General features: G+C 44.7%; 1 protein-coding gene across 1 annotated transcript in view; it reads right to left on the bottom strand.

Annotated features, from left to right (window-relative positions):
- The window catches only part of DOCK1 (dedicator of cytokinesis 1), a 517,745-nt gene that overhangs the window by 58,471 nt on the left and 441,486 nt on the right, over nucleotides 1-17,788 (bottom strand). Inside the window, exons 28-30 of the mRNA XM_033841901.2 lie at nucleotides 12,404-12,444; nucleotides 10,845-10,935; nucleotides 7,129-7,248 (exon numbers count right to left, since the gene is read on the bottom strand). Of these exons, the coding sequence (XP_033697792.1) occupies nucleotides 7,129-7,248; nucleotides 10,845-10,935; nucleotides 12,404-12,444 (252 nt within the window). The remainder of the gene's footprint in view (nucleotides 1-7,128; nucleotides 7,249-10,844; nucleotides 10,936-12,403; nucleotides 12,445-17,788) is intronic.

The raw sequence follows: 17,788 nt of genomic DNA on the forward strand, positions 1-17,788 counted from the left end.
GGTATTAACCACTGGACCGCCAAGGAAGTTCCCAGAATCTGCATTTTAACAAGATCCCCAGGGGACTCAGGGGACCATTAAAGTGTGAGATACTCAAAGGAGGGGATACAGGATACATAGAAATAGCTCCTGGCCAGGGAAGGGAGAGCCCAGAGACAGGACTCTCTCTGCATGGGGGGCAGGAAAGGCTCCAAGGTGGAGACAGCAAGAAAACATGCGTAGGAGGTGGGAAGGAGTCACCACAAGAGACAGCAGGTGAGAAGGGGCCGTTCCCATCTGGGGGAGACCACAGAAGGTCCCGGGGCTGGGAATCAAAAAGCATGTTCAGAAAGAGGCAAGATGCTGTGGGTGACGAGAGGGTAGATACATGGGCAGAGCCCTGCTGTAAGGGGCCTCACCTGCCAGGTAGAAGCCTGGATCTGCCTGTAGAGGAGGTTGGGGGACCTTGAGGTTTGGGCATCCTTGGAGCGATTCAAGCTATGATGTCATGGCCACTTTGTTAGAGCCCAGAATGGTGGCCCGGGGAGCAGAATGGCAGGGGTGGATGTGGGCGATGCATCTTGGACTGGGAGTCCAGGGAGGCTGAGAGCTCATGAGGAAAACACGCCGGATGAGCTGACTTCTGCTCAGAGACCCACATTGTTCAGCAGTGTCCCAGGTAGAACCTGGCCAAGAAGGTGCAGACCTTAGAGCTAGTCGGTCGGTGACACTCATCCCTGAAGGCACTTGGACACACAAATCACAGTGAGAAAACGTGACTCATCCTTAAGAGTTTGGGAAACTAATAATAAGATTATAATAGACTTTGGTCAAAGCACAGAAGAAAACAACTGAGAGGCATAATTCTAAATTTTGAAAATAAAATACATAAGTACCAGAAAACTCCATCTTGCTCCAACAAAGCTATGTTGTTTCTTCCTGATTTCTTATGGTTTATCTTCATAACTGCCTCTGTTTCTACTCTTTCCTTCCCTGCCTACCATGCCTTGTCTGTATTTCATTCAGAGGACCTTCTGTTCATAAAAGAGCCCCTCACATGCCCATCCCTCCAAATCCCCTAATGCTAAGAACAACCATACGCTGGACACTTATTTCAAATTACAGAAATGACACTGGGTCACAAGAAAAAAAATCCAATTTTGGTGCTTGTGATCATGCTTCCCCTTGTCATTCTGACATACATTCTATTATCTCCTGGCTTTGGTTCCCATTTCCTAATTCTCTTAGATTTATTTCAGTTTTTCAAAATATTCATTTAGTGTAAGGAATATATCCCAACGAGCACGTAAGCAATGCCGCTGCCTGTGATGACTCCAAAGGACATGCAGTAAAGCTTCGATCTACCAGCAGCCTGTGGATGGATGTGCTAGCAGACACCGTTCTCAACAAAAGCAAAGTCTTTGGCTCAGAGCAGCAGTGTCCAATGGAACCATCAGCCAAGATACATGTACAATTTTTCTAGTAGCCACATTTTAAAAAGTGGAATTAGGGACCTGGTGGCATGGTGGTTAAGAATCCGCCTGCCAATGCAGGGGACTCGGGTTCGATCCCTGGTCTGGGAGGATCCCACATACCGCGGAGCAACTAATAAGCCCGCGTGCCACAACTACTGAAGCCCACACACCTAGAGCCCGTGCTCCGCAACAAGAGAAGCCACCGCAATGAGAAGCCCGCGCACCGCAATGAAGAGTAGCCCCCGCTCGCAGCAACTAGAGAAAGCCTGCGCACAGCAACGAAGACCCAACGCAGCCAAAAATAAATAAATTTATTTAAAAAAAAGGAAAAAGCTTTAAAAATGAGCAAACTCTTAAAAAAATGGAATTAATTTTAGTAATATTTAATATACCTGAAGTATTCTTTCAAATGGAATCAATAACACAAAATTAATGAGATGTTTGACAGGCTGCCATAACAAAGTTCCAAAGATTGGACGTCTTAAACAAATTTATTTCCTTACAGTTCTGGCGGTGAGAAGCCAAGGCCGAGTTGTCAGAAGGATGCTTTCCTCTGAGGCCTCTCTCCTTGGCTTGTGAGACAAATCCCCACCCTGTGTCCTCACCTAGTCCTTGCTCAGTGTGTGTCTTTGTCCTAATCTCCTCTTCTTATATGGAGTTCAGTCATATTGGATCAGGCCCTACCTCCAGATAGTCACCTTCCGAGGTACTCGGATTAGGGCATCAACATGAATTTCTGGTGGACACAGTTCAGCTCATAACAAGTCTCTTGTTCAGGCTGAGCCTTAGAAATCCAGTGCTGCTGTGCACTGACGGTGCGTCTCAGTCTGGACTGGCCGTGTTTCAGGTGCTCACGGCTGCATGGGTCCTGTGACTCTTGTAGCAGACAGCTCAGGTCGGAGCCGCCCATCATAGGAGGGCTGGCTCCCTGGGCACCTCTACCCAGAGGACCCCACAGTGAGCAGCCTTCCTTCAAATTCCCATGGGCTGAATCACTTGCCAACTATCACCCATTTCAAGATATTTTTTCCCCCAAGAATCGACAGATGAGTATGGATAAAGGAGATGTGGTATATAAACAATGCAATAGCACGCAGCCAAAAAAAGAATGAAATAATGCCATTTGCAGCAACATGGATGGACCTAGAGATTATCATACTAAGTAAAGTCAGCCAGACAGGGAAAGACAGATATCATATGATATCACTTGTATGTGCAATCTATGAAAATGATACAAATAAACTTATTGACAAAACAGAAATAGACTCACAGACATAGAAAACAAATTTATGGTTACCAAAGGGGAAGGGGGGGGAATAAATTAGGAGTTTGGGATTAACGTGTACACACTACTATATATAAAATAGATAACCAACAAGGACCCACTGTATAGTACAGGGAACTCTACTCAGTATCTTATAATAACCTGTAATGGAAGAGAATCTGAAAAAGAATATACATATGTACATATACACACACACACACACACACACACACACATAAAACTGAATCACTTTGCTGTACACCTGTAACTAATACAACACTGTAAATCAACTATATTTCAATTAAAAAAACCCAAAAAACAAAACTTCAGTCTGGGCACAGAGCACAGAAATGTGTGCATCTAGTCCTTCCCAAGGTCAAGTTCTGAATCTGCAGCAACGACCTCAGCCATTGTCTTATTCCAGAGAAGGCACGAAGGATGCTCTTTCCCAGAACACTGCATATACCCAACACCTGGCAGGTATAAGAAGACCAGGTCTTGGTCTTGTTTCCTTAATGAATGTGATTCTAAATCTGGCATGAAGAAGCAAACTTTCCTTCTGCTGTGACCTCCTGCCACCCTGACTCCCCACCTGCTGAGACTTCGGGCGTCCTGGCCACAGGGAGCTGGAACCAGTTCTCAGGTGCAGCTGCCCCTGCACTGCCCAGCCCAGTCACGTCGTTCCCAACCCCTCCCCAACCCGAGGAAGAAATTCAACTACGGAGGAGCTGGCCCGGCACCAGGTTCTAGAGACAGCGCTATTCTCACATATCCAGCTGTGGGAAACTGTGTAATTGGGGGGTTAGAGGGAATAGTACCTTTTTAGGACACACATATACTTAGGCAATTTCCACGTGCCTTGAGAGCCCTAGGTTAGAACCCCGCCTCGCTTGTCCGATTCAACGTCCTGGTAGTTTACCTGGTTTACCTGGTAGATGCAGGCGCTACGTACATTGCCTTCCCTTCCGGGCACGTCCCCATCCACTGAAGCTCGTTGTGGCCGCGTGATCTGCTTTAGTCAATGACACGAGCACAAACGCACGTGTCATTTCTGGGCCGAGTGTGTAGGGGCCGGGCAGTGACTCGCTGTCCCTCTGAGGCTGCATTCCTTTGTGTTGGGACCTGCGCTCATCTGGGTCCCCAGCAGTGAGGAGGGACCGGCAGCAGGAGTGAGAAATCAACCTGGGTTGTGTAGCACCACTGAGACGGTGAGAGGTTGGAACCCCAGCAGATTCCAGCCCGTCCCAGCTAATACAGAAGATGGATACTTACTTCCTTCTGTTAATTTTTCCCCAGGAAATTTAATGCTCGTTGATGTTAAAACGACTTTTTTTTTTTTTTTTTTTGCTTCGCGGCTCATCATCCAGGTACTTGAAATTTTGTTTGATGAAATTTTCTCCCTCGCCCTCATGTTAGCCTCAGAAAGATGCGTGAACTTCCGTTTCTTTTTAACGTCCTCGTGGAGAAGTTATGGGCCTTCAAAAACGGCTTTTCAGTCTCTTTTGCCAGTACGCCTCTAACGGCTGCTGTGGAGACGATTCTCCTCAGTTTTGATTAACAAGTTCAATCAAGTTGAACATTCCTGACTCCAGGTGAGCTAAGTGCTCACTTTACTAGAGCCATCCTTCTGTCTCCTCCAAAACACAGAAACACGTGAGAACATTCCTTCAGCCCCTTTCTCTTTCTGCCTGTAGTGCTTTATCACTTGAATTAGCTTTTTTTCGAAACCAGGATTTCTCAGCCTGGCCACTACTGACATTCTGGGCTGGATAGTTCTGTGTGGTGAGGGCTGTCCGCCGTGTAGGATGTTGAGTGGCATCCCTGACCTTGACCCACTTGACGCCAGTCACATCCACACCCCCAGGCATGATGACCTGAAAGGGTCCTGGTTGAGAACCACCGTGCTAAACCGAACACGTTCATTGTTTTCCCTCTGTATGAGGCTACTCTGGCTAAAAACAAAACCAAACCCACTTGGTTCCTCAATTTATTATTTATTGAAGGCCAGCTGTCCTGCTGTCCATGAGCACCTCTCATCTGTCCGAAATCACCCTTAAACGCTGAGTATTCACTCCTTTGTTCCTGCATTCTTTCACTGATTTCTTTGTTCATCTAACAAACGCCCCTGTGTTACGTGCCCGGCTCTGAGAGTTACATGTCTTGTGAGGGATTGCACGTGTGTGGCCTCTATCTTCACAGAGCTCATGGCCTATGGGAGACTCGCTAAAGAAACACACGTGCAAATCTACTGCTGCAAATTGTGGTTAAGTGCTATACGGGAAAAAAAGAGGCCACTGTGGGCATCGGAGCAGAGGTGACATTAAGCTGGATGAGGACAAATGAGCCAAGGTTAGGAGCAGCAGAGGCCTGCCAGGAAGAGGCAGGAAGGGCTGGGGTGCATGAGGACCCAGAAGGGGTGGTGTGGCCAGAATTTAAGGAGCGAGGGAGGGAGGAGAGCTGAGATGTGGTGGGAGAGATCTCGGGGCCAGCGCTGTCAGAGGACGTGAGAACCCACAATGACTATCAGCGAAGGCACACACTCTTTCAGCCCCAAGGACCTCTGGCCCTCAGGCTTCCTGGGCCGCTCTGGGGTCCCACCTCCTCTGGCCCCAGACTTCCTGGGCCGCTCTGGGGTCCCACCTCCTGTCCCTTCCGTAACACCTGATTACCCTTCTCAAAAACATGATAAGCCAGAAAGCCACTGGGGGAAGGAACGGCTCCACTTTTCTAGCAGTCTGTCGAGAAACAGAATTCCCCTGGCTAAGCTAATAAAATTTTAGCAGTTGGCCTTAATTGTGAAACCATCTCATTTCTATGAAGAAATATATTCTGCTTTGCTATAGGACCAGGTATAATTCACAGACCATTTCCAAGTGGCCTCTGGCCAATCCTCATGCTATTCTGAACATTTTGATTTTTGTCCCATGTCAAGGACCCCAGGGAATAAATAAAACACACATGATCTCCTCAAAGGGGTTTGATTTATGTCGACAACCACAAAAAGGGTCAGCCACCATCCTTTCCCGATGTGGGTGCTGCTGGGAGTAGAACTGGGTCCCCCCACCAAAAGATATGTTGAAGTCCTAACCCTTGGTATCTGTGCATGTGACCTTATTTAGAAACAGGGTCTTTGGGCATAATCAAGTTAAGATGAGGTCACACTAGATGGCGTGGGCCCTAAATCCAATAATCGGTGCTCTTAGAAGAGGAAGATTTGGACACAGTGACACACAGGGAAAAAGCCACACGAATACGGAGGCAGAAACTGGAGTGATGTATCTACAAGCCAAGGACTGCCGGCATCACCAGACACTGAGAGGCAGGAAGCAGATTCTCCCCTTAAATCATTCTCTCTCAGAGAGCACGGCCCTGCCGACACGCTGACTTTGGTTTTATAGCCTCCAGAACTGTGAGAGAACAGATTCCTGCCCAGTGGGTAGGCCTACGTTACCGTAGCCCTAAGAAACGAATACAGGTACCGTCGTGGAATTCTCTGGTAACTTTTCTCAAGGTAAAAAAGTAAAAAAAAAAAAAAAAAAAAAAAAAAGGCTGGTAACTGGGATGAGTTAAGAATCCCGAGGAAGGCACAGAATGAGCTTAGAAGCCACTTTAGTGGCAGATTTTAAAAACTTCTTAACTGAAGAAGCCCCCCCCCCCTTTTTTTTTTTTGCGGTATGCGGGCCTGTCACTGTTGTCGCCTCTCCCGTTGCAGAGCACAGGCTCCGGACGCGCAGGCTCAGCGGCCATGGCTCACGGGCCCAGCCACTCTGCGGCATGTGGGATCTTCCAAGACCGGGGCACGAACCCGCGTCCCCTGCATCGGCAGGCGGACTCTCAACCACTGCGCCACCAGGGAAGCCCCCCCTTTTTTATTAATAGTTACTATTTATCTGAATCACATGAACTACAGTGATGAGACCTATTACTGGCTGATTAAAATGATGGCAGGTTTCCTTTTAGTAGAAGTCAACAGATTAAATAATTTTGTTTGAGCCAGTTAATGGAGATGCCACCAAAATGAGTGATATTGGTCTTGCCATGGGATTAATATTTTGGTGACAACAGAAAAACGCAAACTGTCAAAGGAAAGCATTAGCTCTAATGTAGCCAGAAATTCCCCCAAATCAGCGTCCCAGCCTGGGTTCTCTCTGGCAAGGACTGTGAAAATACTTGTGCTTTTCAGTTCTAACTTTCAGCAGAGCATCTACAAAAGGGCGATTGATTTTTATTCTTGGTAGGATTTCTACTTAGAAGCGCCAGCGGGAGGGTCCTGCATAAAACCTTCAGATACGCAATCTGTAACAAATTTCTGGTACCACAAACACCATGTGTTAAAAAATGTGTTTACAACGCTGCAAGAAGGTGCACACAAAGAGGAAAACACCAGAAAATTTGCATTTTTTTTTTTACCTTGCCTTTGTCGAAGTAGTGGATGATTTCCTGGTAGAGCCGCTCTTTCAGCTGTCCTTGTGTTGTCGCCTGGTACCCGTCCCGCTGGGTGAGGTGGGCCGCGCACACGTCCTCCGACCACTGAGGCAAAAGCAAAGCGTAAGCGGTGCCAGGTGAGGGCATGGCCAGGGCTACCGTTTCCCTACCGTCAGGTCAGAATGCACACAGTAAGCCCTGAATTCAGTGTGGGTGCTCGGGCCATGATTCCGGGGGTCGCTGGAGCTGCTGCCAGCAGGCTGCCGGGTCTGGAATTGAGGGCAGAACCTCTGTGCAGAGGCCTCAAGACGAGTGAAAGAAAGAAGGCGGCAAAGCTCAGTCTACATTCACACAGAAGAGAAACCCGGCAGGTTCTGGACAGCACAGAACTGTCAGCTTGCCCATGATGCCTCGGAACCTTCCAGAAGAATGTGGAACCGGGTGATCTATGGCTGCCTCAAGTGGGGCATCCCTGGGCGGCGGCCTCAGTCCTGTGCTGCTCAACATTTTAATCAACAGGAGAAGGCACATGGATTCCACTTACAGGTCGTAAAGAAAGCTGCTTACAGACAGGGAGGCGTCTTGGGATCTTCAGCTCTAGGCACGTTGCCTGTCGCAAAGGCAGGGCTCGGCCAGCATTTGTGGACGTGACAGTGGACTTACGGGATGAAGGAAGGATGCATCAAAGTGAAGGCAAGCTCATTTGACACCTAAACTCCTAAACTTATGCTCAAGAAATCAACGGCACTAAATATAGGGTTTAATAAACTTCAATATTTGGTGGGGACCTACTATGTGCAAGGCACCAGGTCAAAGATGAGTCAGAAGATGCCTGCCCCAGAGAGAGTGCTATTACAAATTAGAGCACAGGGGTATATAATAACTCTGCAGAAAAGATTTCATGGGCAATTTAAGGGCGGGAGGCAGGACGAGGGGTTCTGCAGAGGCTCCTCGGAGGAAAGAATCAGGATGGGCTCACTCGTCAGTTGGACTCAGGAGGTGGGTCTTGACCCTGTTTTAAGACAGGACAGCGAGGATGCTACCAAGAAAGCAGCGGACTTGCAGGCTGCCTGGACCACAGTGGAGTGGGGTGGGGGGGTCCCCCACTGGACTCAGGGCTGGCCAGGCCACATCTGGAGCAATGGGACCAGCTGTGGTGCCACATTTTAGGGGGCAAGACAAATGGACAGGAACCACTGGGGCAGAGGGCAAAGGCCCCGAGGGACAGGCCTGCAAAAGTGCAAGGCTCCCTAAGAGGCGGGCTCTCACAGCACACACCCCCCTCCCACCTTCCCGAAGCCAGAGGGGTTTGGAGCACTCCGTGCTGGACCGCAGGGCTCCAAAGAACAGGGTGAAAGGGCTATGGGGCCAGATGGGCTCTCCGGCACCTGGAGTGTCAAGTAAGAGTGAGAAACCTTTACGCTGCTGCAAATTCTTTCACCTTCAAAGGAGAAGTGCGTAGCCCAACCGTAACTGGGAGTCACAAACTCAATTAATTGTGACATTTTCACCACATGGCCAGATTTCTACTTTTACGAAGGGTAAAAGTAAAATTTTACATGATTCTGAAACGTAACTACAATAAGATAAATAAGAATAAGAAGGTTTGGATGCCAAATAACTTCCTTGGAGTTTAAAATCACCTAAAAAAGTACTGAATGGAGAAGCAAAACTCCTTTACACCTTCCACTTAAACAATGAGATGAGATGACTTGGTTGCTAGGCGAAAGGCTGATGTTTTTATTGCCCTTGTTTTTTTTTGACAAAATAGCCTTAACCAAAAAAAGAAGACCCTATTTGAGGATTTTTACTCAATGAACAAGAATATATCAATCATGGTGAAGAATTTTCATAAAGATACAAGTAACGTTCTTTAGTACGCTGATTAACCAGCATGAATTCACATTTTCTGCAATATCAAAACATATTTAGGACAAACTGCAAAATGTAATGATGTAAAAGATATGGAGAGCAATTATTTGGCATCTAACTGGAAAATTCAAAACCCCAGTGGAAATGATAATGCAATTGGGCCGACTGATTTGGGTTGTGAAACATCCTTGTACCATTTGTGATAACCCCGTCTGTGCTCAGTAAGTGCAATGATTAAACAAATGATGCTTCATACCCATATATCTATTTTACATTCACACGCCCGTAGAAAAGTTTATGTACTGTGAGAGAGAGTAAGGGTGACCAAGCAGCTTGTCAAGCCCATTTTAACTTCCCTGGTGTAAAAGATATATCTTCTTCGTAGTTTCAAAATCACCTTGTTACTAAAATTTGGGTTTCTAACAAATGAAAGCCATTAGAATTCAAAGTGGGAGGGCTGGTGTGAGATGTCCCAACTGATAACTCTATCTTCATAAATGACAGTCCTTAGGAGAGCTTTATATGGTGCAAAGCCAAAAGGGTACCATGGATGACTACGGATGAGGCATTCAGATTGAAACGAGTCTCATTGTGTTTTCTTTATAAAGGACTCTTGTTTTCAGGCAAAGGTCAATCTCCACACTCCAGTGTCCCTAAAGCAGCTTATGAGTATGCATATCACACAAGCTACTGGAGAGTTCAGGACTGGGCCAAGGGCTAGAAGATTCTTGCTGGGGATTCACTGCCTAACACGGGAAATTCCCTCATCTATCCACCTACCTACCCACATATCCATGCACCCACACATCCGTCCATCCATCCACACAACCATCTATCCACCCACACATCCATCCACCTACACATTCATTCACACATCCATCCATCCATGAATCCATCGATCCATCCACCCACACATCCATCCATCCATCCACCCACACATCCATCCATCCATCCATCCACACATCCATCCATCCATCCACACATCCACCCATCCACCCACACATCCATCTTGCCATCCATCAATACAAACAACCACCCAGTTATTTACTGTGGGTCCACTCTGTATGACTAACTGGGCTGAAAATGGACATGGGGAGAGCATGAATATATTATGGCAACACACACACACACACACACACACACACACACACACACACACACACACACACACACACACACACACACACACACACACACACACACACACACACACACACACACACACACACACACACACACACAATGCCCAAAGCTATCTGAATAACAAAAGGACACTGAGAGCTGAAAGCTGTCATGCCAGACCTATGCTGAGGGGTAACATCCCCCAGGAGAATCAGGCAGGAAGCCCAACATGAACTGATGGACCAACAGGAGATCTCAATGCAACCGCTTAGAACGCACGGAGAGAAAAGTCATGATCTGGTCCCTACACTCTTTGATAAAATAATGAGAGGCGGGCTCATCCTCTCTCTTAGCTATTGTACCACAGAAGTTCCTTCTTATTGAGGTCGCCCTCCGGCATTACTGGGTCTTCTTGGCAGGAATAAGGAATCACAGAATCTCTAACTCACTGCTGACAGACCAATCATGGGTGTTTAAGATGCTCAGTGATAACTTGCTCTGACATCTTGTCCAATTTGCATTCAGGAGAGCCAAATCTATACTCAAAGTACTTCTTAACTATCTTTGTTTATGTCACTGCATTAAGTCAACATCCCTAAAATCTTAAGTTCTAGGTTTACTGAAATTTGTCGTGGAAAAATCAAACGTTAAATGATCTTATAATTTATAACGACAGGATCATGAAAGTATATGGTAAGTTTTACTACCTTCAGAAGCTTCGCATGGAGAAGCAAGGTATAGGCTGCTTCAGTGTAGTTATCACATTCCTTGTGCAGGTCACAGAGCTTGTACAAATACCTGAGACGATAAAACACAGGTACATTCTTAAAGCATCACCAAATAATTTGTGTTGAGAATTGCAAGAGCTAAATTCTACCTTCAACAGTAAGTCATCTCTATACTTTCCTTTTACAATCTTCACAATGAATAATGCCTTGGAAGCTTCTGGTACACGAAGCACTAAGAAAAACCAACCAGAGTAATACACAGTAGATATATTTTTAAAATTTAAGTCCTCTCTTTTCAGGACAAAACTGAAGGTGGCACAAGGAGGTGGAATTATACTTCAAGGTCTCTCATTCTTTCTCATCTTTTCCAGAGTTTTCTTTCTTGCAATTGAAATGAGAGTACACAATGTTTGATTGTGATTTCTTACATTTCTATTGAGTCCAAATATACACACACACAAGATCCATAATAATACAAAACCATAAGAATAAAGAGCTCCAATGATCACAGCGAACGTGATCAAAAGAATGCCTCTGCCGTAAAGAAATAAAAGTTGCTTTTCTAATATAAAGCAACCTATATTTTTTTTTGTATACACTTTTTTTTAACATCTTTATTGGAGTATAATTGCTTTACAATGGTGTGTTAGTTTCTGCTTTATGACGAACTGAATCAGCTATACATATACATATATCCCCATATCTCTTCCCTCTTGCATCTCTCTCCCTCCCACCACAGCCTACATTTTGGATAAAAGAAACTGATTGTTTTCCTCAAGGTTTATTATATTCACATGGTACTGTTTTTAAAGGACAAAGTTAAAAAGTCTTAGAAATCAAAAGTTAGAAAATCATGTTTTTGTTTACTCTTTATACAAATAAATACACTAGAGACTTAACAAAAAAAGAAAGAAAATAATGCTTAATGTAACTAAGATTCATCATTAAACTCTAATGCCACATGGATTATATAATTATTCTGGTCTCGTAAGTGGTAATCTTGCTAAAATTTGACACTGGCCCCTAAGAGTGACCAAGAAGAAGAGGGTACCAATCATAGCCCACCACCCTAGAGAAAAAGGCAAGTGAAGGAGAAAAATCCAGAAGAAAGTATGAAACTTGAGAATTTGGTACCCAGGTAAGAAGAGACTGAAAATTTATACTATTGCCTTATTTCTGATAAGTTAAGACTGGACTTCTCATTTGATCACATGGCTTACTGCGAAACAATAACATTTGTGGCAGTGCCTTTGATCTAAAGGGCCATAAGGGTCAGTCCAAAGGAATAAAAACCCTGTGAAATAATAATTTTCTTCTGAGCTGGCTAAGGATGCCCCCACCCCATATCTCCACATCGGCACGGACAGACTGCACCAGGCCTGACGATGCTTCTGGGAGCTCCACCAAATTCAAGCTCGAGCCGTCACGATTTCCTACAAGACCAACCCCTGTGGCTATACAACACTCTTTAGCACGGACGTGACAAGCAGCAATCATTAAACAGGCCGAGGGTGCAGACGGGCCAGACGCTCACATACCTGATATACATTTCTTCTCTTTCAATCTCTTTGTAGAAATTCTGAAAAATCAAACCACAACACTGTGTTAAGAAAGCTGTTCTATAAAAGGTGTCACATACACGTTAAAAATCCACAGTTCTTCAACGTGTGTCAAACACAGCCAGATGGACCCAGATCTTTGGATATGAACCATAAATTCACATGAAATGCAAAAACACCTTACACTGTTCTTCACTTTTTTTTTTTTTGGCTGGCGGGGGGTGATTCTAACGAATAAATTTCCTATACTTGAAACAGTGTAGCGTGTATGTGTTAATCCCAAACTCCTATTTTATCCCTGCGCCCCCCTTCCCCTTTGGTAACCATAAGTTTGTTTTCTAAATCTGTGAGTCTATTTCTGTTTTGTAAAAAAGTTCATCTGTATCATTTTTTTAGATTTCACATATAAACGATATCATATATCTTTCTCCATCTGACTTACTCAGTATGATAATCACTAGGTCCACCCATGTTGCTGCAAATGGCATTATTTCATTCTTTTTTATGGCTGAGTAATATTCCGTTGTGTATATATATATCTCATCTAAATAGATAACCAACAAGAACCTACTGTATAACACAGGGAACTATACTCAATATCTTGTCCTAAGCTATAATGGAAAAGAATCTATATATTCAGATATATATAGACCTGAATCACTTTGCTGTATACCTGAAACTAACACAACATTGTAAATCAACTCTATTTCAGTAAAACAAAAAGGAAACAAAAAACATGCTTGGCAACAAATTTTTAAAAATTAAAAAATAAAATAAACGCTGTGATGGCTTAAATCTACTTCTGTCATTTGAAAGTCACCTGTTTTCAGTTAAAACAAAGGATTACCGAAAGATATATCTTCACCATTCTTAACCATTGTAATCTCATTAGAAGCGAAAAAAAAATTTTTGGAATAAGCATCATCAACATGATTTAAAGCATGCTGGGTCTAGCCTCACTCACCAAGAGCCACAAGAAGGCAACGTGGCATTGTAGACCTGATGTCCAACACAGTAGCCACGGGCCACACGTGTTCAAATAGAAAGTCAATTTAATTCAAATTGCATGAAGTTAAAAATTCACTTCCTCAGTTGCACTTGCCACACACTTTTGAGGGCTCAATATCCGTATGGAGCCAGTGCTACTGTCTTGAATAGTGTAGATACAGAGCACCTCCATTATCAAGAAATTTCCATCGAAAAGCGCTGATCTAGACAGACCTTCCAAAACACAGTGAGAAAACTGGTTGCTGCTTAAAAAACACCTCGTGTACAGCATTGATAAGAGGAAGGTTACTTAGCAGATTATCAACAATAGGCTAATTCTACATATTGTAAACTATTTTCAGGATGTGCATAAATATTTCTATTACAATTACATTGCACCAGAAAGGTGCAGAACAGTCACCTAACAGGGCCGAAAGCATGCAAACACCATTGCCGCTTTCAATGTGAAATTTAGCACCTGCGCACCACGTCAGAACTCTAGAACGGGGGCCTGAGATAACTAGTGAATAGCACCATCATAAAGGCATGCCATTACCCAAGAAGATGAAACAGCCTGTTTCATTTCATTAGCCAAAGAAAGACACTGCTTCCACAATTGATCTCTCCGAAAAGAAATCATAAACAAACGCAGAGAGTAAGCGGGGGCGCGTCTAGAAAGACGCGCCGAGATTTTCACATTCTGCAGCACCTGAGATTTGCGTGTCCTCTGGTTCGTGTGCTGTGTCTGGGTAATGAGGATATTTTCAGCTGACGGCTCGGAGCGATGTAACAAAGGGAACCTACATCAAAGGCAGAGGATGAGCCCTTCACTTCCAACTCACCAGTATTTACACGCTACGATTTCACACCACCCTCTTCTGCACTCCTCTATTTTTAATCCTTTCCTAAGCTTTTGATCATTCTCCTCTACAATTTCACAACGGGGATATCATGCGACTTTCCTCCCTCTCTCCGAGATGCGGAAGTGTCTTCTATTCCCTGCCTGCTCTGCGTTCTATTCCCTGCCTAGGACTTCAAAGCCTCCCTAGAACTGAAGGACGTTCATCTCAAATCCCAATTTCTTTATAAAACTTTTTCTTTCTTTATGTAAAAGTTCACACTGCTCGGTGCCCCACTTCTGGGCTCTGCGGGCATCCTCCCACCCCCCGTGGGCCTCTCCGCACCAGGGCTGACACCTGTCCAAGCAACCCTATTGGGACTAGGTCTCCAATTCCAGTCCAGTGCTATGCGTTGATCTTTCAGAGCGCAAGCATTTTCACTGTATTTCAATTTTGTACTCCTTCATAACTAAGACACAGCCTAAGAGTTTTAGAATTCTAGTTGGAACCACCTTAATTAGCCTGTAAAGGGGCCATGAAGGACCTAACTTATGTCTGTAAAACAATGATTCTACCATTCTTGGGTATGAATATGTTGATAATTGCATAGAAGAGCCAGGTGACACACAACAAATCGTGAACCAGTAATTAAACATTGCATGATTATGAGGTGACGATGAAATGCCACTTAATTACAAATACGCATTTTGCCTAGCGGGAACCATGATCCAGTACACATGCAGACTTGCTTGCAGAGGTACGTCTAAAGGACTAGGCCGCTGGGCAGAATCACAGCCCCTGTCTCTCATTTTTTAATTTTAATTTGCTTTTTACGTGATAGGAAGAGTAGGACATTAACGAGCCCACACAACTTAGAACGTTCCACTAACTCTATTTAAAAAAAAAAAAAGCACTGGTTTTAAAGGAAATTTTGCAATGAGCTTACATTCATTTATTGATGAATAAATCTTACGTTCTTTATTTTTTAACCTTAGGATTTCAAGGGGATTTCTGCTTAGTGATCAGTTGAGTACATTTTGTATGTTTCTAGATGTATGTTTATACATCCATACTCATCTAGAGATGGACAGACATATTCACTTCTATGAAACTCTATTTGTTTCACAAGAAAAGTACCAGGAGAAAAGGTAAAAATGGACCCGGAAGTTAGAAATAGATTGATATGATGAAATGTTCTTGGCAGTGAATATTAAGAGACAGAACATCTATCTGTAAAAATCCGTTTTTGTTCTCTGTAATCCATAGATCTCTATTTTTTAAATGAAAGAACTGTGATAGTCTGGGATCCATCTTATCCTCCCCAGGAAACAGTTAAGAATAGAACACTTGACTCTTCCTAGAATGATTCAGGATGTTTCAAGCCGAAGGAAGTGAATGATGTCCGATAATCTCAGGATGAGAGAGGAACACACCATAACGTCAGGAACTACGATCTCAGGTGTCCTCACAGGACCTTATTTTTCTGACCCTGATTCTGATTCTGATTCTGAGTCTGATTCTGATAAAAGGCCCCATTCAGAGCCTGTCACCATTTCTCCACTAGGTTTTGCATCCTGGTGAGCATGAAAGATCCTGCTTGAAACAAACAGTAGCCAAGCATCAAAGGTGGAAACCTAATCGACGTAATAATAATTCTTCCTTCTGGACACAAATGGGCCTTTTGGGTCCCTTAAAGCTCAGAGGTGGCACTAGAAAAGCATGTCCGTGGTAGGGAATGTTTTTGAAAAGGTTTCTGTTTCTCTCCTGCAGAAAGACACTGATTTCTATTTCGTGTTAACCACACTGGCATCATCAAAATAAATTCCTACGGACAGAGGCAAGAATGCAGGAAGACAACAGAGCAAGGGCCAGGCTCGTTCCTGAGCAAAGGATCGAGGCCCTTACCTGGGGCAGAGCTCACTGCCGCCCTAGCACAGTCAGGCTACAGGTGGATGGAGAGGCAAACATAGCCAGTGGGCCAGATCTCAGGGATGGACGCCAATAACTCCTACAGTGGCCCTCGACCCTTATGATGCACATGCAAACATATTTAGATGTTTCAAGCTCACTGATTCTTTCCTCAGCCATGTCCAGTCTATTGATAAGTCCAAAGGCATTCTTCATTCTGCAAGTGTCTAGCATTTTCTCTTTGATACGTTCTTAGAATTCCCATCTTTCAGCTTATATTACCTGTTCTTCCATAATGTCTACTGTTTCTGTTAGTGCCCTTAGCTTATTTATCATGGTCATTTTAAGTGCCCAGTATGATCATTCTAAAACCTCTAAAGCCATGTCCAAGTCCAGCTGTGATGTCCTGTCTCTTCAAACTGTGTCTTTTTTTTTCCTTTAAGACACCTTGTTATTTTATGTTGAAAGTGGCCATGATGTACTGGGTAAAAGGAGTCCAGTACCAGCTCCAGTGCTAGTTTCTGCTTCGGGAGGCTGTGATTCTCCGTATCACAGTTTCGGGAGCAGGCGTTTTCCCTGTGGATCGAAGAAGAGTTGTTGATTTTCAGTTTGCCAGCTTTTTTCTTGTGGTGAGGATAGGAGTAACGACTTCCAAGCCCCTTTTACATACTGGACCGGAAACCAGAAGTGCCCTGTGTTTAGATTTTCAAGGAAAAAAAAAAAAACAAATAAAACCTGCTCTGGAAGTTTCAGCGGCCGGCTCGTCGTGGCAAAGCTCAGATTCGGTGTTGACAATGAAGTAGATGGAAGGTGAAAAATATTCCTTTTTGTTTATCTTTTTAATCCAAACATCTCTGGTGATTTTCAACAATGAATGATGTGGCCTGCTCCTCCTGGAACAAAAGTCCACTCCCATAAGCTCAAACCGCCTACAAGTCCGTACAAATGGGGCAAGTCAGGGCAGGGCAACCACCCGCTATCCAACAATCAGGTGGTGGGGAGGACACCCCAGAGAAGGAAAGAGAAGAAACCAGGCACAGTGTTTCCTTGCATTCCTGCGTTGGGACAGGCGGGGGAAATTGAGGAAAACACTACCAGGGCCAGGAGTCTGCTTATCTAGCTTCTAGGAAGCAGCAGGGGAGGAAGATGCAGAGAGATGCAGACAGCTCTGGAGCCCGATGTTGTGGTCACGTGGTTCCTGAGAGCCAGGAGGCCAACCAGCCATGCCCTGCAGCTGAGCTTGTCGTAAAGCTTCCTAGAAGTTCATCGCCCTGAAGCATTCCTGACGTACCACAACTACGTCAAAAACCGATGTCCACAGAGCCTGACCATGTCACAGTGACAGCAGCTGTGCAAGACACCAGTGGATGGCAGTGGTCAAGTTCACCCAAGCCATCACGTGGCCACGCATGAGTTTCTTATGGCTGCCATAACAAATTACCACAACCTCGGGGACTTAAAACAATAGCTCTGCGTTCTCTTTCAGTTTTGGAGGCCTGAGTCTGAAACCCAGGGGTCGGCAGGGCCACGTGCCCTCTGAAGGGACTAGGGGAGCTTCCTTCCTGCCCCTTCCAGCGTCCAGCGGCTCCAGGTGCTCCTTGGCTTGTGGCCACGTCACTCCCATCTCTGC

The sequence above is a fragment of the Tursiops truncatus genome, chromosome 16 (assembly GCF_011762595.2).
Source record: "Tursiops truncatus isolate mTurTru1 chromosome 16, mTurTru1.mat.Y, whole genome shotgun sequence".
Classification (NCBI taxonomy): domain Eukaryota; kingdom Metazoa; phylum Chordata; class Mammalia; order Artiodactyla; family Delphinidae; genus Tursiops; species Tursiops truncatus.